General features: G+C 39.6%; 1 protein-coding gene across 1 annotated transcript in view; it reads right to left on the bottom strand.

Annotated features, from left to right (window-relative positions):
- Window positions 1-25,866, bottom strand: part of LOC133817285 (callose synthase 7-like) — a 76,209-nt gene that overhangs the window by 34,773 nt on the left and 15,570 nt on the right. The window contains exons 5-7 of the mRNA XM_062249757.1: window positions 16,659-16,772; window positions 16,370-16,531; window positions 821-910 (exon numbers count right to left, since the gene is read on the bottom strand). Of these exons, the coding sequence (XP_062105741.1) occupies window positions 821-910; window positions 16,370-16,531; window positions 16,659-16,772 (366 nt within the window). The remainder of the gene's footprint in view (window positions 1-820; window positions 911-16,369; window positions 16,532-16,658; window positions 16,773-25,866) is intronic.

Below are 25,866 nucleotides of genomic sequence, written 5' to 3'. Positions count from 1 at the left end.
TAAGGTAAAATTGGTCTATTTTTAAAAGTCATTTTGCACTCTAGTCTAGTTTTAATAATTATTTGCAAAATGACCTCTCATAATTTGGACAGCTAGTAAAAAATTTAGGCCAGTGGTCGAAAAATTCAAACAGTCGGTCGAAAATTTTAAACAGCAGCTCGAAAAATTTAAACAATTGGTCGAATTTTAGACAGAGATTATTTTGCAAAAAATTATCAAAAGTAGGTCAGAGTACAAAATCACTTAAAAAAAATAAATTATTTTCACAAATTTCTCTTTTTTATTTAGTATATGAAATGTATACTATTTTATTACCCCTAGTGTTCTTGTCATTTATTTCCCTAAACATATAATAATATAAATAAATGAATGCACGTCAATATAAATAATTCTGAATAATATATAAGGAGCGACTACAACGCATCCTTTTTTTTGCAACACTGGTGCATCCTTTTTCTATCTCGGCACCTGAATAGTTATAATCCCAATTTTTTTTATATAGCTATCTAGAACATCTTACAAATTTTCAAGAAATTCTGAATAAATTATGGTACCGAAACAAGGTCTAAACTGTGTGTTACACGCGTGCCTGTTTTTTTGTGTACGCGTGTAAAATTTGACAGTTTGAACTCTGTTTTTCGGTTTCGTAAACTATTCAGAATTTCTTGAAAATTTGCAGGATATTCTAAATACCTACAATGTACACCATCGTATAAAAAAAAATTGGAAAGATATCTATCCAGGTGCCGAAATAGAAAAAAAATGCACCAGTATTACAAAAAAAAAATGATATTAGAGTCGTTCCTGTATATATACTTACTTGTGTGTAATCTTCGGGATTCCTACCCCTTATACCAACATTTGCAAGAAGTAGTATCAGGTGTTCTCTCTGATTTGCTACATTTGCTTTCTTCATATCCATTAATTAGTTATTGAATTAGTATAACGATAATAATGTTAACCGTAAAACAATTAATGGTATACATACTATTCTATAATACACACATCATAAGATAAATATATATATATATATATATATATTAAGATAAGATAAGAAGCAAGTTACGATGAAGAATAAAATATTGGGAGTACACCAATTGAATCAGTGTGGCACTACTAAAATATTACATTTTAGTTGACAAATCAATATATATAAAACATACCTTCAGAATAATAATAATAATAATATAAATTCAATTCAATATTATAAGTTATATTAGTTTTTTTTTTTTTAATTGAGGTCTCATTTTTTTTATTTTTTTATTTTGGGGATCTACCGTGGAGTTGGTTAGTGCACATTCATTTAGTCTAAACTTTTATGAAGGGCGATGACTCTTGTATGTAGATATCTACTACGGACAAACTAATTCATCTAAGCATATTTTGTAGCCTAAGTATAGTCCGGCTAGATGGACTTCAAATTTTAGAAAAATATCAATTTTTACATTAAAAAAAACTCCCTAATTTTAAAAGAGTATCATTTTATGTATAAAAATTAGAAAAATAACTTTTTTTTTCTTTATTTGTATTGGGTCCCACCCATGTCAGGCACACTCCTGTTTTGATGTCATCGAGGATGAAAACATTACCTGTGATGTTTGCCGAGTGTTTAAATTAGTGCATTTTACTCGCTTTCTCTTTATATATTCATTAAAAAAAAGTAACGTAATTAGATGTGATTATTGGTTTTAAGATTAACAAGTCCATCCTTTTGATTTAAAATATATATATTTATTTATTATAAATATGAATTTAGCAAAAATTGTTGGTTTTTGTTAAATTTAACAATTTTTTTTATTAGTTTATAACACCTATAGTTTTAAATTTATTTATTTTTCTTTCTTTTCTTAATTATTTATTTTGTCACTTAATATATTTTGTTTATCCAAACATATATGTAATAGTGACATAAAACATAAATATATAAATTTCTTATTTTGTCATTTAGTTTTTTAATGAGAAATTACTTTTTTTAATTATTCTAGTCATTAATTGAATAATATATATTTATATATAAATTTTTGTATGCTTTAAATTTTCTTTAATTAAATAGTTAAAATTTGATCAAATTAACTTTTTAAATTCATACTTTTAATTTAGAATTTCTTAATATTTTATTATATTGAATGTTTTTTCTAAAAGAAAATTGGAAAAAAAGTATTTAATTTTAAAATTAAAATTACCTTATATAATATATAAATTAAACCTAAAAAATACAAAAAATTAAATTATTATGAACACTAAATTTAAAATTAATAAACAACATCAAATAATTTACTTTAAAACTAGAATGCATCATAGTTAATATGTAAAAAATGTGTGTCTAACAGATTCTTGGTTTAACGATATTTTTAAATAAAAATTATGATATTATTTATTTCTTTTAAGACTATATGTAGATAATGTTTTGACTTAATTTTTTAAATATGTTTGTGTTTTTTTTTTATAGTATATGCCATTGTTTATTTATTTAAATTTAAATGATAATTAAAAAATATAATAATTTTTAAATAAAACTAAGCAAACCTGCAATGTATGTTGCTTATATCTAGTATATATATCTCTCTTCTATATAATAAGTGTGTAGATATGTAACTCTCATTTCTTTTTACAAATACATTACAACATTTATGAAAAATAAGAGAAGATATTTTTTATTCATACTTTTGAGTGCATTACAATGCTAACCGAATGCTAGAGCTATTAAGTAAAGTGGAAGAATAACTAATGAATATGCAACTATAACATTCATGGGCATTTCATTAGTATAATCCACATAGAATGATGCTAAATACAAGCAAACAATCACTAAAGTTATGAAAAATAAAGAGAAATTCATGTTTAGATGATGAATTTTATTTAGAAGGGGTAAGAGATGAAGAAGTTTGCAAGTAAATGGTTGAAAGAACAAGTATTTATAAGACAAAAACTAGCCGTTTATAACCGTTGGTGAATAGTGATCTTGACTGTTGGGGATATAGGTGTATTCTATTATGGGATTTTAACAATTCTAAGTTGTTGAAGTAACCAACATGTGAGAATAATTAATTTATGGATATTAGAGAAACTTTTTCAGAAAAGTTTGTGAGTCAAAAATGTTGGACTAAGTAATATAGGAAGATTGGGAAGTTTTCATTTTTTTTACTATTCACTTGGTACTATTCATAGTGGGTCCCACGGTGGGGTCCACAAGGGTCCCACAGTAGGGTCCACATGGGTTCCACAGCGGGGTCCACGCCATGGTTCTCACATGATGATGCAGTAGTGATATAATGATGACTTTAGCAAACCACCATGTTTATATTTTGAATATTTTATTATTCCACTATGCTTGATATTTTTAATATTTTATTAGCATAGTAACCTAAAATTTTCCTATAAATAGTCCTTCCAAAACTCATCTTGAATCACAAAATCATCATTTTCTTTCTCTTACTCTACCCAAAAATCTTCTTAACACCCTTCTAAAGTTCTAAACCTTGAAGATATAGGCGAAGTTCTGTCCGAAATGCTAGCCTACGAAAACCTTTTAGGTAAGCTCTTTCCCGAGCCTTTCATTTCAGTTATTTAGTTATTATATATGTATAGATTATTTTACTATGCCGTTATAATGCCAAAAGTTATATATAGATTATTTTATTATGCCGTTATAATTCCAAAATTTATATATAGATTAATTTACTATGTCGTTATAATGCCAAAAGTTATATATAGATTATTTTACTATGCCGTTATAATGCCAAAATTTATATATAGATTAATTTACTATGTTGTTATAATGCCAAAAGTTATATATAGATTATTTTACTATGCCGTTATAATGCCAAAATTTATATATAGATTATTTTACTATAATGCCAAAATTTATATATGGATTATGTTACCATGCCATTATAATGACAAAGTTATATATAGATTACTTTACTATGCCATTAAAATGCTAAAATTTATATTTGGATTATTTTACCATGTCGTCATATTTTACAAATGCCAAAATTGAAATATAAACTATTTTTTTATGTATCTTTATAATACTAAACTTATATAGGCTATGGTCACACTTTGGACTATTTGGACTTTTATTATATGACGTTATTCCTTATTATTATGGACTGATACTATGACCTGGACATTTCCGTATGACCATGACCATGACTTTTAGACCGGGATCTTGCCATGGACATTTATAGTATGACCATATGCCTGGACATAAAATAAACAATAAATTAAGAAAAAAAGAATAACAACAACTATAAACTAAAATTACTTCATGTAGATTTTATGTAAGTTAATAGTTTGTGTTTTTATCAGGAAGCTAACAATTTCGGTTGTTTTATCAAGACGCAAGGTAAGTAGAATCCTCGTCTACAATACAAGTATTTTATGTGTCTTATGTGCATTTATATGCTTTATATGTTATTCTGACATGTTGTTATGCATAAGTTATTTTTAAGAACGTTATATTTCTTATGCATAGCTTAATGTTCACAAACAAGTTATTGAAAGCGTTAAAGTAGAGGTGCTGCTTGGGAGACCTACGTCCCAAAAATGTAAGGAGGGAGATGTACGTCCCTATATAATGAATGTTTATGAGGGAGAAATTCCCTATTATCATGTTTATGTTCAGGTGGGAATGTGATTCCCTATGTAATGCCGGCAGCAGCATCCTTTAGGGCCCAAAAGAAAGGAAAGTGAAAGAAAGAAAATACATAACATGTTGCACGTTTATTTTAATGCATATGAGGTAGTTATTCTACTTACTGAGCCTTAGTTCATCAGATAATGTTTTGTATTGTAGGTAAGAGGCCCCAAATATAAATTATTGATGAGTATACGTGGAGCCAACATGACTGTACATATGGGGCTAACCTGAAGGGAGTGGAGTTCTGCTATGCTATTTTATAAATAAACGAGAAACTTGATTTTATAATTATATTTCATTAAAAGTATTTTGTGAACTTTATAATTTACTTAAAGTTTTAAAAGTATTTCATGAACGTTGTAATTTACAGAAAGCTTTTCAATTTATCGGTTGGATACATCTTCATTTCTACGTTAAGGTATAGTAACGCCACGGAAATTATTTATAAAAGTATTAAGATTTGTATGTAAGATAAATTTTTTATTTAGTTGTGAGTATTGTACGGTTTGAAGTTATGAACATTAATTTATGCATTATTTAATAAAGTTTTTGTAAATTCAGAATTTCGGTATTGTTATATTCAGGTAAAACTTTGTTTTTACACTATATATATGTATGTTAAGAAAGGAGGTCGTTACAAGATAACAGAAATTCTTAGTTTCAACGATTTTTTATTATTTTCCTTTACTTTAACAGAATATTATTATATTTAACGATAGATTGTAAACATAATTTAAGCTTAAACAAATTAAAATATGATATTTTTGAGATATTTTACAATAAAAATTATTTAAAAATAATAAAAACCATATGTTTTATATATAACTTAAATAAAATTTAATTAAACTTAAACTTCACGTATTAGAATAATATCATATTAAACATATAACATAATATAATCTACTATCAACTATAAACAAACTTAAAAAAAAAAAAAAAAATAGCAACAAACTCAAATTTAAAATCCATGTATAATATATAATATCTTATTATTACTATCAAATTCAAAAACTAGAACAAACATAAACTTAAACAAAAATTATTTAATTAAAATAAGATATTTTATTTATATTTTATGATAATTTAAATAATTAAATCATATTCATTTAAAAATAATAAAGTCATACATATCATTTTTTTTATCTTATTAATTTATGTGATAGTTTATATTTTATCAAGTGATGAGAGTTTTTTTTCTTTATCAAATTCACAAAGGACATTGCGAGTTACATTATAAACTAAAAATAGTGGATGCATGTATACTATTCTATACTATGACTTTTTATATTATTATTTTATTCTATTATTAATTTCTTTTTAAATATTGTTGTAATTATTTATATGTCATTGTTTACCGAGTTTTTCGGAAACTTCAATAATAATAGATAAGAGAAATTAAAGAGAAAGGGTTTAGAAGTAATAAGCAAGATTTTTACGTGGTTTGGGCGTTAATGAGCCTTAGTCCACGAGTCAGTTGTATTAGAGCTTAGAGAATCTATAACAATGGAGTTTTCTCTCAGTTTCCGCAGAGTAACTGTATACACGCTAAAGAGAGGTCCCTTCTTTAGTGCTCTGTTACATGTATTTATAGGTTCACAGGCGCATATGGCGTGGGCCGGGCTGACCCGGGCCCAATAAAGGTATAAATACCATTGACTTCTCTATCGGAAGCCCAATATAGAGGATTTAAAACATAAAAGAAAAAGATTAACCTGAGCCCATTGGGCTTGCCCAAACTATATCTATCACTCGAAAAATTGGAGCTTTGGTCTTGGAATCTCAAGTTACGAGGCAGATTCAGGAGACAAAATTGGTTCAGAGCAGTGGCGGCACAGGTCTGACCCAGCGGCGTACAATCCTGAGGTGGCCTTTTCTACTGGTGAAACATAGGGACAACCCCCACACTTCATGGGGCGAAGTCAGGGTCACGGATGCTTTATCTTGCCAACCTGGAGGACCCCACTCGGGTTCGTTTACCCAAGTCCCTCTCCGTTCGTCGAGGTCCCGTACCGTTTACCATGGGCCCGGACCATCCACAGGAGCCCGGATCGTTTACCTGACTTCGGGACCATTCGCGTCGATCCCGACTGTTACCCCCAGCCAGTCGTACCGTCTCCCGGATGACCGTCTCGGACAATACTCATTGGACGCCTTCTGGACCTCGCCTAGAATTGGGTTGTCGATACCCTTTATACTCCTTGCCAAACGGGCCTGGGCTGGGCCCGCCCTCAATTGGCCGGCTCGTGGGCCTAGAACGCGGTCCTGGGCCCACGGCAAGAAACAGGGATAACATTTACCCCCCAAGTCTTCATCTGGGCCTGCATAGTGGAGGCTTGCTTTGGTCCCGAATATTCCCGGCTATCTCCCCGATTCCTTCTCAGAATAGTTGGTATGTGGCAAGGGGCATCGCGTGTCAAACGACTGCGGAGCCTGGACCGTTTACCAAGGCCCGGGTTTGTTTGCCGATGTCCCGGTTCATGACGAGGGGTACACGTGTCGCCTAGCAACTGTTGCATCGACGACACTTGACCCTGAAAGGTCAATAACCACCTCAAGGCTCGCTAGGCTTAGGCTATTGCATCAGCTCGGATCTCAAAGCGTCCCATCCGCATGGGCGCTTTCCATTAATACTTCTGCGCTAAGGTGGACTGTAGGATGGGGTGACCTTTGAAGGGCCTTTTCCTCTGGGTCGTTGGATCGGAGTGGCGTGGATCCAGCACTTGAGTGGATTCATGAATGCCCCTACACGACCTTGGACCGTCCGATGGGGGGTCGATCCCATCTGCTGGATCAAAAAATCAGCATGTGGGTTCTTATAAATACCTATCAGGCTTTCATTTGAAACATTTACACTATTAAGCCAGTCAAAGGACTCGAAGGATTTTTTTATGTCCGAGCTTGCCGACGATATCTTCCACCGTCTGCTCATCCTGCGCCGTCGCCTTTTTCCAACGGTTCCGGCATCTACACCCTTGCCCGAGCATACGCCATCAGCTTGCCCTATTGACGAGTTGCTGAATTGTCTTCATCAGTTCAAGACTGAGATTCTACCGCCCTTACCACTGGACAACCACCATTTTTCGCGACCAGCAACTTACTGTAAGTTTCTCTACCTTCGGCCTTTATATATATATAAACGCAGATTTCCTATCATTTTTCTTATGTACTTAGGCTGCTAGAACTTGTCTGTGCTTAGAATTAGTGCTAGGGAAAGACTGCCTGGTTCTGGTCGCTCTGGGTCCTTCCGGGTCCGGAGGCTTCCCGGACAAGTGGTGATGGACCGACTTAGGAGTAGCCTATTTTTCGTTCCCGATCAGGGTCTTGTGGATCTTTGGTGATCCCGGATCTGATCCAGAGGGGACTCCTCCAAGCAGTTCCTAAGAGAGCCCCCGTACCTTAACCAACTTTCTTGGGTTTTGGTACTGACTGCTCGGTTTGTTTCTGTTTTTCTCCCAGATCACCAGCTGTGACATCGAGCGTCACTCTTCATTCAGAGGAGGAAGTTAACAAGGCCCCTGTCCTTCTTCCCGAGTCCAGGACCCCTAAAGGCAACATATGGGAAATGGATGTGATACCAAACTTGTTCCGGAACTATCGGATGTTGTATGCCCTGGAGAAGCGCTTGGGCATAGAGTCAACTCCTGGACTCTTCCATAATCGCCTGCCCAGGAAGGAGGAGAGGGTCCACACCTCCGTGAACGGGTTTGGGGCTTGGAGCGTAGGCCATATCAGTGCGGGGGCTACACTCCCGCTCCATGATTATTTCGTGCGGTTCCTGACGTTCGTGGGGATCGTGCCTTTCCAGCTTCTTCCCCAAGCTTACCGATTGCTTGCAGGATGGCGCATCTTCTGCACCGCGAGGGAGATCCCAGAGCTGACCCCCATAGAGGTCTTGTACTTTTACAAGATGGAGCCGCAGGTCAGTGCCAAGGACAAGACCCTGGCGGCTTCTACAGGCTCAAACTGTACAGAAACTACCCTGCTCTTACCAGCGCCTGGAAGCATCCCTTGGATGTCCGACACTACTGGTTCATGACGTCTGGGTTCCTCATAGAGAAGAACCCTACACCGATGCTGGACTTCCAGCGAGTGGGTAAGTGGCTTCCCGATCCTTTATATTGTCTATCCTATTTTTCTTTTATTCTCACAACATCATCTCGGGTGACAGGACCCTTCGCCCAAACTCCCCTCACCCATTTCATCTTGGATCGGAAGAAGCTCTACTCCGAGCTAAGCGCGGAGGATCTAGACATGGGGGGTTATGTCAACACTGACAACCTCTAATTGATCAAACTGCTCGCGACCTACCAAACTATCCATGCCCCAAGCCTCTGGGGGATACAATGCGAGAAAGATCCTGCTTTGAGGGAGCAACTAGTTCTGGATCACATCAGGGACGTAGAGGCTGCGGCGCTCGCGGACACGGCCAAGCGAAAGAGGGACCTAGCTCAGTCGAGGGAGGCAACCACCTCCGAGGAGCTGGGAGCCCTCTTCGACGAGGCATTACCGAACACGGGGACCCTTGGAGCTAGCGTATCAAGGCGAGGTAACTCACCTATGATTTCGACTTATGCTCCCCAAGTTGGGGACTTAGCTAAGGATAGGCTAGCACACCGAGGCCCCGCTTTCGGGGCCGACGGGGAAACGAGACCTTCGTCTCCCATTCCCGTAGGCTCGGAAATTCTCATGTACTTGTCCGGGTTCCTCCAATATAGGAATTTTCTACACCCGAACGACATGGGGGACCGAGTCTACTCTTTCTCATTAGATGAATTGAGTCATGTCCAGGGCTTAGATAAGGGTTCGTCTTGGGTCATTCTTAGTCTTGACTTCCTTGTTTGCTTGCTAATTGTACTGACTCTTTATTTGTATCTGTTTCAGAAAATTCCGATATGTCCGACCCCGTGGACGAGAAGAAGCAGCTCCTCGAGAACCAGGCTGCTAGGGCGAGGGTCGCAGCTAGGATGGCTGCCAAGAAAGCGTCCAAGGAGGCGCTAGGGCCGGAGCTCCACCATGGAAAAGAGACGCTAGGGTCGGAGTCTTGACCCAGCTGGGCTGCCCTGGCTGCGATTCTAATCACGGCCGTTGACCCGGCCACTGTCCCCGACCTTCCCGTTCACCCCCCGGTGATTGATCTGGAGTTGGACCCAGTGGTAAGCCAGAGCTCCAGGAAAAGAGCCGCGGAGTTAGGCGCTATGGAAGCAGAACTCGGAAATAAAAGGGCCCGATGAGGCGGGCTGGTTCGGCTGGGGAGTCGTCCGGGGAGAGTCGCCTCGCTGCTAAGGCCCTTTCGGCAGCACCGACTCTTCCTGTCCACCCGGCCTTACCTGAGGAGGGGGAGGCCGTCTTGCGGGACAAGCAATCCAAGCTTATTTCCCGAACCTGGGAGAATGGCCAGGAAAGGAGGGGCGAGGTCTACAAGGCCCTGACGATTCATCGTCAGGTTGAATTCGCTGATCGCCCTGCGGCTTTCAGTGCCCCTCAGCCGATCGTGGATTAGCCAGCTGCCCAGACGAGTTTTCGCCCCAAGCTGGGGCAGGACACGGCCCCGTTCCCTGTGGATCTGTTGGATCAAGTGGGGAACACCATGCCCAATCTCCAATTGAAGCGATATGCGACCATTGCCAACCCGGACATGCTGTTCATTTCCCAAGCTCTACGCCACCAAGCCATCGCTGTAAGTTTGCTTTGCATCCTCTCTTTCTCCTTTTCCTTGTTTAGTAAGGACTCTTCTAACTTTGCTTTGTTCCAGGATGCTCTATTATCCCATCGGAATGCCGACCTGGTGGCCGAGGTGGCCATGAAGATGGAGACGCTCCAGTTGGAGATGGAGATGCTCCAGTTGGAGCTGGAGGCGCCTGTGAATCAAAGAGAAGCTGCTAAGGAGGCCTTGGCCAGGGAGACAGCCCAGGCCCAGGAGTCCCTGGCCAAAGCGGTTGCTCAGGCCGAAGCAAACCGGGCGGAGTTCGATCGGGTCACTTTCCAGCTTGAAGAGGCTATGTCCCGGAAAGAAGTCGAGGCTGGTGAGAAGACAGCCCTTCTGGACGCGAAGCTTCTCCGAGTAAAGGCCGCACAGGAGGCGGCCGCGACTCAATCCATCCAGGACCGGGAGAGTGTCAAAGGCTTAGAGGCCCGTATTAATGAGCTAGATGGCTTGCTTCACAAGGAAGTGAAAGCGCACGAGGAAACCTACCGCAAAAAAGAGCAGGCAGATGATTTGGTGCGCATCACCTTCGAAGAGGCCATTTACATGGCTTGGCTCCAGGACAAGAACATGAACCTCCTGGTTTATCCTGACCCTGATTCAAAGAGAGCCGAATTTGAGGCCAAGGAGAAGGCTGACGCAAAGCCCTTGGATGATGAGGAGGCGGACGGAGACGTCCTGGGAGGACCAGGACCTGGCGAAGCCTAGACCCGGATCTTCACTTTTTTTCTTATTTTGTAACAATATTTTTACGGATGCGTATGCGTCCAAGACAATTTTTTGTGTTTTATCCACTTTATTTTTTGCTTATTGCTCTCTCATTTTCACCCGCTAATCTTTCACTAAGTGCTTCACCACCATGCATGAATGAGCTGAGTGTTTGGTCCCGGTTCCAACGGCCTGGACTAGATTATTCCTGACTTTAATTTATCAATTCACTTTAATCCAGTTACTCAAGATCCAACGGCCTGGGCCACTAGGGAGTTGATAATCATCACTGAATCTACTCGTCCAGTCCCCAACTTCAAAAATCTGACGGTCTGGGCCATCAAGGCTTTTCAATTAGCTTATTTTAAAACCTAGACTAGGTTCCCACGGCCTGAGCCATTAAACACTATTGCACACACCTGGGACCCGCACTACAACAGTCGAGAGATATCGCGGGAGCGACGCGGATGGGTACCCGGTTTCTTTTTATTATACCCCCGGACATCAGTCGTCTGGGTAGGACCAAACTGAGGCTTGGTCCTTTTTATTATACCCACGGACATCGTTCGTTCGATTGGGACCAGCTTGAGGCCTGGTCCTCTTTATTATACCCCCGAACATCGTTCGTCCGTGGCGGGATAAGCCTGAGGCTTGGTCCTCTTTATTATACCCCCGAACATCGTTCGTCCGGGTGGGACCAGCCTGAGGCTTAGTCCTCTTTATTATACCCCAGGACATCGTTCATCCGGGGCGGGACCAGCCTGAGGCTTAGTCCTCTTTATTATACCCCCAGACATCGTTCGTCCGAGGCAGAACCAGCTTGAGGCTTGGTCCAACGGGGTTTGTACCCCCAGACCTTGTCAGTCTAGGTCGGGACTAGGCCTGAGCCTTGCGCCCCGCCTGGTATTTGTTCATACCAGAGATACCCCCCAAGTGAACGGAGACTGGTCTGGGGTCACTTGAGTAAAATTTTCATTGTCTGATAATATTTCTTTATGGCGTTTTGTACACACCATTTTTATTATTCAAGGGATCGCCCTGAGGCGTACATTATTTACAACGAAAACATAAAAATCGAACATGTTCTCCTGACTACTGATAGTATTTATGGAGATGCTCCACGTTCCAGGCTCTTGGGACTTCTGTGCCATCGAGCCGTTTTAAATGGTATGTTCTGGGGTCCACTTCGTGCTGGGTTTCGTACGGCCCTTCCCAATTCGGGCCCAGAACCCCTACTTTTGAGTCTTGGGTAGCAGGGAAGACTCTTCGTAGGACCAGATCGTCGGTTTCAAACCTTTGGCTTTTTACTTTTGAGTTGAAATACCGAGCGATCTTGCCTTGGTACATCTTCAGCTACACTTATGACTCTTCCTGGATCTCCTCGATGAGATTTAGGGATTCCTGGAGTAAGGTGTGGTTCTGGACGGGATCATACGTGTCTCTTCGGTGGGACGGGATGGTCGTTTCAACGACGATGACGGCTTCGCATCCGTAGGCCATGGAGTAAGGAGTGTGCCTGGTAGATGTCCTTTTGGCGGTCCGGTAAGCCTATAGCACGCGGGGCAACTCCTCGGGCCACTTGCTCTTGAATGCTTGGAGATTTTTCATCAATGTCCCTTTCAAGATTTTATTGACGGCCTTTGCCTGCCCGTTTGCTTGACGCCTGGCGACTGCGGAGAAGCTTTGACAATACCATGTCTATCACAGAAATCCGTGAAGTGGATGCTGTCGAACTGCTTTTTGTTGTCGGATAAAATCTTGTAAGGGAGCTCGTACCGACACACGATATTGTTGATGATGAAATCCAGGGCCTTCTTCGGTGAAATGTTGGATGTAGGCCCTCAAAGTCTCCGTAGGGAGCTGTTTAAGGTTGGCAAGGGCACTGATCCGCATGTCCATCCTTATGGCTGCAACAAACTGTTTGCGAAACGCCAACTGTAGCCTTGACCAGGATTGGATGGATCTTGGCTTAAGTCTTTTCCTCCACTCCTCTACGGGGCTGCCTAGAGTGATCGAAAAACAGAGGCGCTTGCCGTCATCACTAACATGGGCCACGGTCATAAGTCGGTTGTACCGGGAGAGATGATCCCTGGGGTTGATGCTCCCGGTGTCGGCAGTGAGACTCGACATCTTGACTCCCTTGGGGAGCACAGCGTCCAGAATGTGCCTCGCACAGGGCTCTTTGTCCTCCTCGTTGGAGTCGGTGTCCGCTCTTTCTTGTTTGCAAACCAAGTGGTCCCTGACTTTTTCAAGGTGGCCAGCTGCTCCATGAGCTGCCTGGCCAGGCCATCCTCTAGGGGAACCTTCTCGTTCCTCCTGTCGTTGATGTTGTTCCTAAGGTCGCCACCTCGGGGGCAGATCTTTTTCTTACGGGCCCGCTCCTTCCGAGGGTTCAACCCATCGCGCAAGTACACCCGGGACGTGTCATCCCCAGAACTGAGGGCGTGATGCTCCTCGCTATGCAGGCGCTCCCAGCGATTTTTGTTCATTGAAGCATTGGGATGAAAAAACATTTCCCGTCCGGCTTGCCCTGGGGCATATCGGGGCCTAGTACTCTGCGGCCGCATCCCCTCGGATTGGTCTGGCGGCCTTGTCCTGGGACGGGGCACACCTTCTCTTTCGTAGGGAGCGGCCGGGGACGGGTCCCAACTCTCTGGACCGGGGCGGGGGGGGGGGGGGGGGGGATTTCCCTTGAGTGTTTGCCCCGGCCTTCTTTTTCTCTCGGTCCGGGTTTCCTGGGCCTTGCTCAGGAGCCTGTCCCAAAGAAAGGATCGGCCTCGCATCTTCAAGGGCTCCGATTCTGGCCTACGGAGCGGGCTGTTGAGCTCCTGGAGGCGGGCTAGGTGGAGGATTGGTCACCGGACCCTGCGTGGCTATGAAAGCCTGCAAGGCTTGGAGGGACTCTTGTATCCGCCGAGATGCCTCTGCCTGCTCACCAAACCTGGCTTCTTGGTCCAGGACTTGCTGCCTTAGTCTAGTCACTTCTAGATCCTCCTGGTTGGAGTCCACTCCTCCTGGGATCTCGGGATCCCCAGCTTCGTTGTGGTACTCCCCCTCATTCCCTTCCTCTTCCTCGTAATAGTCCTCCTCATACTTCGTCCCACCTTAGTAATTTTGCGACTCGTCAGGCTGGGACATCCAATGAGGAATGTCTTCAGGTGGACTTTGAGGAAGAGGTTGGGTGGGCAGTGGCTCTCCATTGCCCTGTTTTGGGTTAGTAAGGTCGAAAGTGGTATGTCTTGTATTCACCATAGTTGTAGAGGTTTGATGTCAACGCTAGCTTTCTCAGGCTTTCAATGAAAGCACCAAAATGTTTACCGAGTTTTTTGGAAACTACAATAATAATAGATCAAAGAGATTAAAGAGAAAGGGTTTAGAAGTTATAAGCACGATTTTTACGTGGTTAGGGCGTTAATGAGCCTTAGTCCATGAGACAATTGTATTAGAGCTTAGAGAATCTATAACAATGGAGTTTTCTCTCAGTTTCTGCAGAGTAACTGTATACACGCTAAAGAGAGGTCCTTTTTTTAGTGCTCTGTTACATGTATTTATAGGTTCACAGGCGCACAGGGCGTGGGACGGGCTAATCCGGGCCCAATAAAGGTAGAAATACCACTAGCTTCTCTATCGGAAGCCCAATATCGAGGATTTAAAACATAAAAGAAAAATATTAACTTGAGCCCATTAGGCCAGCCCAAACCATATCTATCACCCGACAAATTAGAGCTTTGGTCTGGGCATCTCGAGTTACGAGGCAGATTCAGGGGACAAGATCAGTTCAGAGCAGTGGCGGCACAGGTCTGACCCAGCGGCGTACAAACTTGAGGTGGGCTTTCCTGTTGGTGAAACATGGGGACAACCCCCACGCTTCATGGGGCGAAGTCAGGGTCACGGATGCTTTATCCTGCCAACCTAGAGGACCCGACTCGGGTTCGTTTACCCAAGTCCCTCTCTGTTTGTCGAGGTCCCGTACCGTTTACCGTGGGCCCAGACCATCTACCAAGAGCCCGGATCGTTTACCAGGCTTTCAGGACCATTCGCGTCGATCCCGACTGTTACCCCGAGCCAGTCATACCGTCTCTCGGATGACCGTCCCGAACAATACTCCTCGGACGCCTTCCTGGTCTCGCCCAGAATTGAGCTGTCGATACCCTTTATACTCCTTGCCAAACGGGCCTGGGCTGGGCCCACCCTCAATTGGCCGGCTCGTGGGCCTGGATCGTGGTCCTGGGCCCACGAAAGGAAACGGGGATAACCGTCATATATCCATGTAAATTTATATCTATGTCAATGTTGTGTTTACATGTCATATAAGTAGAGATTATTAATATAAATATTTATATATATTATAGAACTCTAATTCATTCTATTATGTATTGAAAAAAATGAATCGGTTTTTATTAAAATTACAGGCAATTTTTTCTCTAATTTTTTAATACATTTATGTCATACATTATATTAAGCATATTTTATTTATTTTTGTGATATTGTTTAACTATTTAAATTTATACGATAATTAAAAAATAATAAAAATAAATACATGTTTGAATAAACATGTATGTAACTTTAAAACTAAGCAACCGTGCATTGCACGTTATTTTTACCTAATATATATATATTTGAGATAAAGGTTAATAAAAAAAACAAATTATGAATTTAAAGAACAACTAAAATTTTAATATTATTTTTTAAAAAAATTAATAAGAATAAAAAATATTTAGATAAATTAATAAACAATTTGAAATTATAATCATTAATGAAAAAATCTCTTATTATTATTTCATTGATTGAAATTAGAAGAAGAAAAAAATAAATAAAAGTATTGAATTATTTTTAGTTATATAGTTAGTTAAAATTATTTAACTATTTTTTATTTTTAAAGTTGGGTTTTAGCTTTTACAAAATTATTCTTAAAATTTGATTTTTTTAATATATTAAATATTTTATGTGATTAAAATAAGAATAATTTGGTAATTAATATTAAAAATAAATTTATTGAAATTATATTCAAGAGTGTATGCTTTTATACTGATTTTTTTTAGTAAATGTTTTTATATTGATTTGCCAAATAAAATGTAGTATTTTGGTATCTATTAAACTAGAGGGTTGTAATAAATTAGTATTAAAGCAAACAAGAGTGGTATAATATTACATTAACTTTTTTCCATATATATATATATATATATATATATATTCGTGGGTAATACCAAATCCAAATACAAGACAAGACCTTGTGATTGTGATGATAAGTATAAAGAAAGAAATAAAAAGTAAATTAAGTATAGATGGATGAAGAGTTAATTATTATTAATTACCTGAAAACCAAAGATAGAGGAAACCCAATCAAATATGTCGCTGACATCTTTTGTCTCTGTAAGCAGAGTCGCATCGTCCTCGGCCTCACTGGTTCGAAATTGTTTTCTGGGCATTGGAAGGTTTTCCAAATTGTAGTGCAGAGCAGCAATGGCTGCTTTGATCTTCATTTATTTTAATTTTTTAAAAAGTCAAAATAAAAAATATTTAAAGAGTAAATGAAAACCGGAGTCTATATTATTAGCAGAAATCAATATTATTAGATGTACATAAAAGAAGACATGTACAAACCTCTGGGAGTTCCATAATTGCTGGTTTAGCCCCAAAAGGATGCAATGGAAGAATGTTATAACTTTCATGATAATTTTCTATTGTCTTCTGGACATATTCCGCATATTTTCTTGTCTACAATCAAAAGATAATTATAATTAAAAAATTATTGAAGTTATTATTATTATTTTGTACAGTAAGCAAACTATGAATTCTGATGAGTATTTCTTTTACTCTTTGACCAATTTCTAGATAATTAACAAATTGCTCTACTATTTTGTATATGGGAAATTAGATCGGTTACTTTCTCGGTCTTACAAAACTAGTTTACATTTGGAATTGTTAAGCAGATCAGTGAAAGGTTGGTTAAGTTTAGTTTGCATTTTCAGTTGTCACATGTCCGAGTAGTCGAAGATCAATTTCTAGTTTTTATATCTTTCTGTAAAGGAAAGTGAAAAGTAATGAAAAGAAGCTCTTGGTCACTTAATGACCAGAGAAGCCGAATGACTTTATTTATAGAGGAAAATGTTAGAAGAGAATAAACATAACATAGTCTTAGAAAAAGATTACGACTCTAACTCAAGTAGTTAAGATCTAACAGCCAAAGCAACTAACTAAACATCTATTCTAACATCCCCTCAAATTGATGGGTCTAAAAAGGACAATCAATTTGCTGCAAAAAATCAAAAAAGGAGCTGCTAGAAGGTGTTTAGTAAGGATGTCAGCCACTTATTCTTCAGATGAGACACATTGCAATGAGAGTTCCTTCCATGTATTCTACATTTGACGAAATGAAAATCAATTTCAATATGTTTGGTACAAGTATGAAAAATTGGATTGGAAGTCAAGTGAGTGGAAGAGATGTTGCCACACCAAATTATGGGAGTGAAAGGAATGACAAGCTGCAATTCAGAGAAGAGTTGTTTGTACCAAGATAATTCTGCAGCAGTATTTGCAAGGAATTGATACTCAGACTCGGTGCTGCTGCGTGAGACAACATGTTGTTTTGTAGAGGACCAAGAGAAAAGGCTGTCACCAAGATAAACACATCCTTCAGTGTTGCAACTATCATTGGGACTAGATGCCCATTCTGTATTAGTAAATGCAGAAAGATGAAGAGTGGGAGCAGCAGTAAGAGTAATAAAACCATGAAGGCCTTTTAAGTATTGAAGAATGCATTTGACGACAAGTCAATGAGTGGAGGCAGGCTGATGCATAAATTGACAGGCTTTATTGACCGCAAATGCAATACTGAGTTCGGTCATGGTGACATATTAAAGAGAGCCAATCACACGACGATTTTATGTGGGATCATCAAGAAGACCATCAAATTTGGACAGTGATTTGGCAATTGAATTAGAAGTAGGAGTTGATTTTGAAGCAATCATATCTGTCATGGAAATGATGTATTTAATATATTTTTGCTAACATAAGTGAATATGGCCAGAATTGTGGGTAACCTCAATTCCAAGGAACTAGTGTAAATGGCCAAGGTTTCGAAGAGCAAACATGTGATTGGGAGTCTTAATGAAGGCTTCAATTTTTCTGTTGTTGCCTGTAATAATTAAGCCATCGACATAGACTAGAATGTAGATAACAAGCTTTTCTTGATGAAGAACAAATGAAGAATTGTCAGCCTTTGAACAATAAAAACCCCAATGAAAAAGAACTTCACTTAGCTTTGAGACCAAGCCTGGGGGGCTTGGTTGGGGCCATAAAGGGCTTTGTTAAGTTTGCAGACATAAGAGGGGTTGTTGGAGTCCAAGAACCTACCGGTTGACTCATATAAATATGTTTTTCAAGGTCGCCATTAAGGAACGCATTGTGCACATCAATTTTCCTAAGAAACCAGTCTCTTAACAAGGCAATGGCAAGGACAACAAAAATGGTGTCTGGTTTAACAATAGGAGAGAAAGTATCAAAGTAGTTTACCCCTTGTGTTTGAGTGAAGCCACGAGCAACAAGTCTTGCTTTTGCTTTGTGCCTATTAATTATGCCATCTCGTTTATACTTCAATTTGAACAATAATTTACAATCTATAATATTGTGATCAAGCGAGGCCAGGTGGAATGAAAGTCCATGTAGAGTTGAGCTGAAGTGCTTTTAGCTCAAATTCCATAGCAAGTTTCCAATGAGGAATGGTCAAGTCCTGCTTGTATGACTTCAGAGGCAGGTTGATGTCTATATGATGGTGAACAACATAGGCGTTAACCTTGTAAATGCCACAGTTCTCCTGAGTCATCATTGGATGAATATTACCATAAGAAATAACCAGCAGAGGTTGTTGATTAGTAACATTAGTATGCTCAACATTAGAGATTGAAGGTGGAGAGTGGGTTAGAGAGTTTAAAGGGATAGAAAAGGTAAAAGGAGAGGGAGAAGGTGATGGTGTTGAGATTGGTTAAATACATAGTGAAATTGGTTAAGTACGAAGAGGTGCTAAAACAATATCAATTTCACAAACATCAACATGTGAAAGTTGACTTTCAGTAAAAATTTTGTAGGAAGTCGATTTATGGTGTAGACAGATGCACGAAAGGCATATGGCCAATATTTCAGGGGAATGGACGCATGAGCTAAGAGAGCTAAATCAGTTTAAAAAATGTGGCTAATATTTATGCTCGACATGCCCATTTTGGGCAGATGGTAAGGGCAGAAGAACCTGTGGGATATACCACAGGAATTGAGAAAAGGAATAAAGGATTTGAACTCACCACCATTGTCAGATTGAACTTCTTTGATGATGGTGTCAAATTTGTTTTTAGCGAGCAATTTGAATTTCTTGAATGCATTGAAAGCTTAATCTTTTAAACTAACAAAATCTAGAAAATTCATCCAAGAACAAAATAAAATAATGTGAACTATCTGTGGTAGGAATAGGTGAGGGACCCCAAAGGTCCGTGTGAATAAGCTACAAAGGTTGTGTAGCATGAAATGCAGAGAATGAAAAGGGCAGCCTATGTCTTTTTGCTCATTGACAAGGAAATATGATATTTTTATTTTTATTATAGGAAAGAGAAGAATTACATTGTTGTAGCACATTATTGACAATATTAAAGTGTACATGACCCCAACCGTGCATGCTAAATAGCTGCACGCGGGTGAGTTATAATATAAAACTAAACATAAAAAGTGAAAAATGGACCAGGCTTGAGAACAATGGTGTGAAAAGCTTGCTTGGAGGTAGAAGAAGTTGAGGACGCTTTCAGAGATTTGACTGCTTGAATAGTCTAAAGATCCTGATCACACGTACTTGGTACAACACCTTTCTTTGATTTGAAGTCTTTAATTTTGTAGACATTGGAATAAAATTCAATGTAAACATTGTTGTCAAGACAGAATTTTGAAATAGAGAGCAAGTTAGTAGACAGTTGAGGAACATGGTAAACATTGTTTAAATGAAAATTATGGGAAAAAGTAGGCAAGGAAGAATGACCAAAAAAGAGTAAAGGAAGAGTAGTACCACTGCTGACAATGACAAAATCAGAACCATTATAGGAAGAATGAGAATCAAGATTGTTGGGATAAAGGGTGAGGTGGTGAGAATTACCAGAGTCGAGTAACCAAGCATCCTTAGCGATTGTAGTAAAGTTAGCAATCATGAAAAAAATAGATAATGATCAGGTTCGAACTAAAGTGTTCGAATTAGAAAGATTGGGGTCAAAGTGCCTATAACAGTTGTATGCATTGTGACCTGGCCGAAGGTAGACTTGGCAAACAATTCTTGAACAAGAGGTGGTGTTCCTACCAGAAAATGAACCACAAGAAGAATGGGTGATGGAGGCATTGGATGAGTAATTTCCTCAAATATATGATGGGTGATTCAAGGAATGTTTTTGATGATAGATGTAATGACCAAGATTTCCTAATAAGGTTTAAGACCTTTATTAGGAGGCCGGGAGGGCCATAATTGATTTATTATGTTATTAAATGATTATATGCATAATTATGTGAATTATATTATAATATGATGATAAATGCATGCATATGGGTCCACATTTTATGGTAAGGGAATTTTGGTAATTTGGTCGTTGAGGGCATAATTGTGTATTTTGGTGCATGTTTGTAATTAATACATAATACCGCATTATATGTGGGTTGGTTCGAGCCATTCGGTGTGAGACAATCATGGAATGCAAGTTTTCAGTCGGGTCATAATGGGATTAGTTTCGGGGCTCGGGGTTAGTCTCGGGGTGATTTAAGGATTAGAACATTACCGGGAATTAAAGAGTAATGAGATATAGTTTATAAACATTTGGGAATATTGAGAATAACGGGAATTGGAGGGCGTTAATTATGATTAACGAGATAGATGCGAAAGGACGATTTTGCCCTTGGTGGTTGTTAAGGTTTATTTTAGACTTAAGGGCATTTCGGTCTTTTCACCCTAAGGATTTATATCAGCCATTAAGGCAGTAGAAAGTTGTAGAAAACAGAGCATCACTTCTTTCCTTCTCCCGTGCATCAATTCTCTCCATTTCTCTTTGAATTTTTAAGCTCTTTTTGAGGAATCAAGTTCCAGAATCAAGCTTTGCCAAGCTAGGGTTATGCTCTACCATTGAAGAGGGTGTGTTGCGGAGATTGAGGTGAGTTTTTGGCCATTAAAACCATAATTCTTGCTTTGTTTTTCTAGTTGAGTTTCAACTGGTTTTTGAGTTGGAAAGTTGGGAATTGATGACAGTTTTGGCAAGGGATACTTGGGTTATGATGCCTAGGTTATGTGTAGAAAATATTTGGGTTCAAATGGGGGTTTAAATTTTGTTTGGAAGCTTTTGAATCAAGTTGGAAATGGTGGAAACGAAGGAGGGAAGAACCAGGGCGGTTCTGGCTGGTGCTAGCGTTATGGCACCCACCTTTGGGCGCTACAGAGCTAGCTAGGCCAGAATTGGCTCTGGTTGTAGCTCATAGGCACTAGGGGACAGCGCTACTCTGTTTTTCAAGGTTCCCGTTTTAGGCAATTTTAAGGGATTTTGGCTCGGGGTTTCAATTCCTAAGGCTCAAGATCGAATCTACTCACCGTTTGGGTATAATTCAGGGTTTCGGGAGTGAGGTTAGGTCAAGACCCTTTTATTATGGATTTCATTAATTGGAGCTTTTATTTTATTATGACTAGGTGACCACTAAGGGATTAAAGGATTGATCGCTCTCAAGGGTCGTTCAATTGTCATTTCTCGCTCGAACCAAAGGTAAGAAAACTGCACCCAGTATGTGATGCATGAGAAATATGTGGTCAGGGCATGCCATGAATGTTGAATATGAGATTGATCAAAGCTTGAGTCTTTGTGTTTGTGCATGATCTTAATGATGCTAGCAATTGTTAAGTAAGCATGCTGAATGCCCTACTTTTGGATGTTTGACATATGGTATATGCCTGGTAGCATTGCTTACTTGTGTGTGGCACTGACTTACTAGTCAAGTTCATCAATGGTACTGAGCACTGGTCGTGTGTTACTCACCTAAGAGTTAGGAGCGGCATAAACGTCATGAACGCAGAACCGATAAAAGATTAGATCTAATCGACATCTGCATTGAATGTCTCATTATGAGCATTAATGCCGGACCGACCCTAAGTTCGATAAAAACTAAAAGCACTTGCCTAGTTCTATGACTAGTTATGCAGAGCCAAAGCCAGAAGGCCCAAGTGACCCTATCGTCACATGGCTAAGGGTACGGAACCCACAGTTGTGACTCTATGGTCCCTACCTTGGTTTACATTGGTGACTTGCTTATAAGTCACATGGTTAAGGGTGCAGATCCCACAGTTGTGACTCTATGGTCACTCCCTTGGTTTACATTGGTGGCTTGTTTATCAGTCACTTATCTTGTTTAAGCTAGTGATTTGATCACTTATTATTAAAGGGAACTGAACCCACCTTAGTGACTTTTACAATTGTCACTCTTCTATTTAGGACTAAAAGTCCTGGATGATCATTATGATCATTGTTTGATATTATATTCTTGCTGGGCTTCGGCTCACGAGTCTATGTGGTGCAGGTAAAGGCAAAGAAAGTTGGATCATCCTTGAGTTGGAGAGCGTAGGTGATGATGTGTACATATGCGGTTGCTCGACCACCACAGGCCTGAGGGTTGAAAGAAGAACTAAGGTTAAACCCTATTTTTCCGCTTAGATCAGCTGGTTGTAAATATTTTCTCGTACTTAACCTTTAAATTATATTTTTGAGATCCCAATGTATAACGTAAACGTTTCAGTGAGACGTTATATCTTGAGCAAAAATTTTAATCCTAAACCACTAATCATACTTAGATACACGATTATGGCCAAATGATTCGATTAGGGGGGTTTATCACTGTTTAAATGCTCACCGTAACGTTCCTTGGAGTTTAGGGCGTTACAAACTTGGTATCAGAGCGAGACAAGATTAAGGGTTCCTGAAGAGAAGCTGGGCATGTACACTCGTCACTGATGACAGCTTCACTCAGGGAATGGTAACTATTTCTGTAGTTATATGTTTAACTGCTTAAATATAATGTAAATGCTTTACCTGCACATTGTATTAGGGAGTATGAGATTCTGATAGAGCCTGGCTCTTGACTATCTGATTACATGCTCCGTGGATATATATATATGTGTGTGTGTGTGTGTGAATATATATATATATATATGATTACCTGCTCTGTGATTATATAAATGTATTAATTTCATGCTGGAGTTGGAAGCATGAGGTGAATGTTGGAAGATCAGGAATTATGATTGATGTATGAATGCCATGGGCATGTTTCTACCATTGTAGTGAATTTGTAAATGTAAAGTTGTTTGTGATTATAGTGTGGTAAGATTATTCTCGTGGGGAAAGCTCTTGATATACTCAACATATTTAATGGGTCAAGTTATTGACTGCAGATTCAATCAGCAGGTTTGTATCCAAGGCAGATAATGAGGACTGGTGGTGGTTATACTGAGGCTTGGAGTTACAGCCAGGGGTTGAATACTTCATCTGCCCCTCAGAATTTCTAGTAAATGTTTACAGATTTGCAATCAAGATTGCAGAGGCATGAGGAGGAGATTAGGTGTTTGAAGCAACAGCAAAATATGTCGAGAAACACATCTTCCTTTATTTTGCCAGGAGTGGCACCAGTTTTGGCTCAGCCTAGGGTTGAGAGCAGATGGGAATTTCTTTGTGGAAGGTTCTAGGAGTATTACCCTCCAGTCTTTGAGGGAGGCCTAGATCCATTCAGAGCTGAGTAATGGATGGGCATGATCAGTTCCATTCTTGACAGTATGGGGCTGGTGGGTCACGATAGGGTGATCTGTACGACATATGTATTGCGGGACGATGCTCGAACGTGGTGAGAAGTAGTATCCTAGACACGGGACACAACTGTGATGGACTAGAAAGAATTTAGGCAGCTGTTTAATGAAGGGTATTACTGTGATGCAGCCAAGACTGCTAAGATGAATGAGTTTATGAATCTCATTCAGCGAAAGACATCAGTAACTGAGTATGTTAATAGATTTGATGGGTTGTCTAAGTTTGCTTTTGACATGGTACCCACAGATGTAGCTCGGAAGGAATGGTTTATTCAGGGGTTGAATTCCAAAGTAGCTCAGGGCATTAGAGTTACCCCAGTGCATGAAACCTCCACCTAGGCTCAGGTGGTAGGGAAGTCTCTTGCTATTGAGAGCATAAGAAATGAAAATAAGAGTGCTAGAGAGCATTGAGCTCAGGTAGTGGTACCTCCATTTATTGGAGCAAGCAAGAATGAAAGCTGGAAGACTCGTCCAGTATGTGCTCGGTGCACGAGGCGTCATCTGGGAGAATATCGAGCAAAGACATGTTTTTCATGTGGAATGGTTGGGAATCGTAAGAAGAATTTCCCAAGGCTAAGAGAGGATGAGCAAAAAGGGGTGGACAGCTCGACTCCAGCTCGAGTGTTCGCTCCGATGCAGTCAGAGTTTGAGACTGAGACTGAGCCTGAGACTAGTTCATCAGGGGTGGCAGGTCAGCTTTCTAGTTCTGATTTTGTATTATGCTGCTAATTTTGGTACCATGTTGTTCTTTGCTTGTGGCATATATAGAGATATAGAGATGATATGTAGATTGTATGATTATATTATGTTGAGTTAGGTTATATGGTGGAAATAACTCATAAGTTATTGAAATAAAGTTGGTTATGACTGACTTCAGTATGATCCTGGATATGGATTGGTGAACCAAGTATGGGGCAGTGCTAAATCGCAAGGAAATGATAGTAACTTGTGGGTTTGAGAGTGGGAAGCTGTAATGCCCCGAAATCCTTATTGCGGTTTAATGACTGGATTAGTAGGCCGGGAGGGCCATAATTGTTTCATTATGCCATTAAATGAATATATGCATGTTTATGTGAAAGATATTATAATATGATGTTAAATGCATGCATGTGGATCCACATTTAAATATTAGGGTATTTTGGTAATGTGGTCGTTGAGGGCATATGTGTATATTTTGGTGCATATTGTGATTTATGGATGAGATCCCATTATTATAGGGATATATTCGAGCTATTCGGCATGAGACTGTCTTATATTGTAAATTAGCGTTTTTGTCATAACGGGGTCAATTATTGGGATATTGGGTAATGAGAATGGTTATTTGATGATAAATTGGGAGTTATTGAGATTAGGAGGAAATTCTGGGAGCTTTGACTATCATGTCCCCGGGGGTGTTTTCGGGACCCCAAGCACTAGGTTTTATTTGAGGTTACTTAAGCTTGAAGTAGCTCGTCAGATAGAACCTTACGTTAGAAAACACTTTTCTTTCTCCCTGTTAGTTCTTTTTACCGTTCGAGGCAATTTCTAAGAAATCTTGAGTTCTAGGAGTTGGAATCAAGCGAGGATCGAGGCATAGCGATCCTAGGAAAGATCAGAAGCTTCTTGACCAAAGGATTTAATGGAAAACAACCCAATCGAAGGTAATCTAAGTTCTAAGTTTTGAGTTTTTAGAGTTTCTAAGCTTAGAATTGGATTTTGTGAATAGTTTAGTTTTTTGTTCGTTTAAGCCTCGGGTTTTGATGATTTTGGATCATTGAGAAGCTTGGGAACTTTGATTTTTTGATTTGGAAGTGTTTAGGTGTGTTTTTGGAAGGTTTAGGATGAAGAAGATCGAGTTCTTGGCTGGTTCTGGGTGGAGGGTCGCGGCCCTCTTCTTTGGTGCCACGGCCCAAACTCGAAAAAGCAGCTGGAGGGATTTGGGTGTGCTGGGCGCCACGACCCTGCTCCTGGTGTGGCTGG

This window comes from Humulus lupulus, chromosome 2 (genome assembly GCF_963169125.1).
Source record: "Humulus lupulus chromosome 2, drHumLupu1.1, whole genome shotgun sequence".
In the NCBI taxonomy this organism is placed as follows: domain Eukaryota; kingdom Viridiplantae; phylum Streptophyta; class Magnoliopsida; order Rosales; family Cannabaceae; genus Humulus; species Humulus lupulus.
This window is presented reverse-complemented; position numbering and strand designations above follow the sequence as displayed.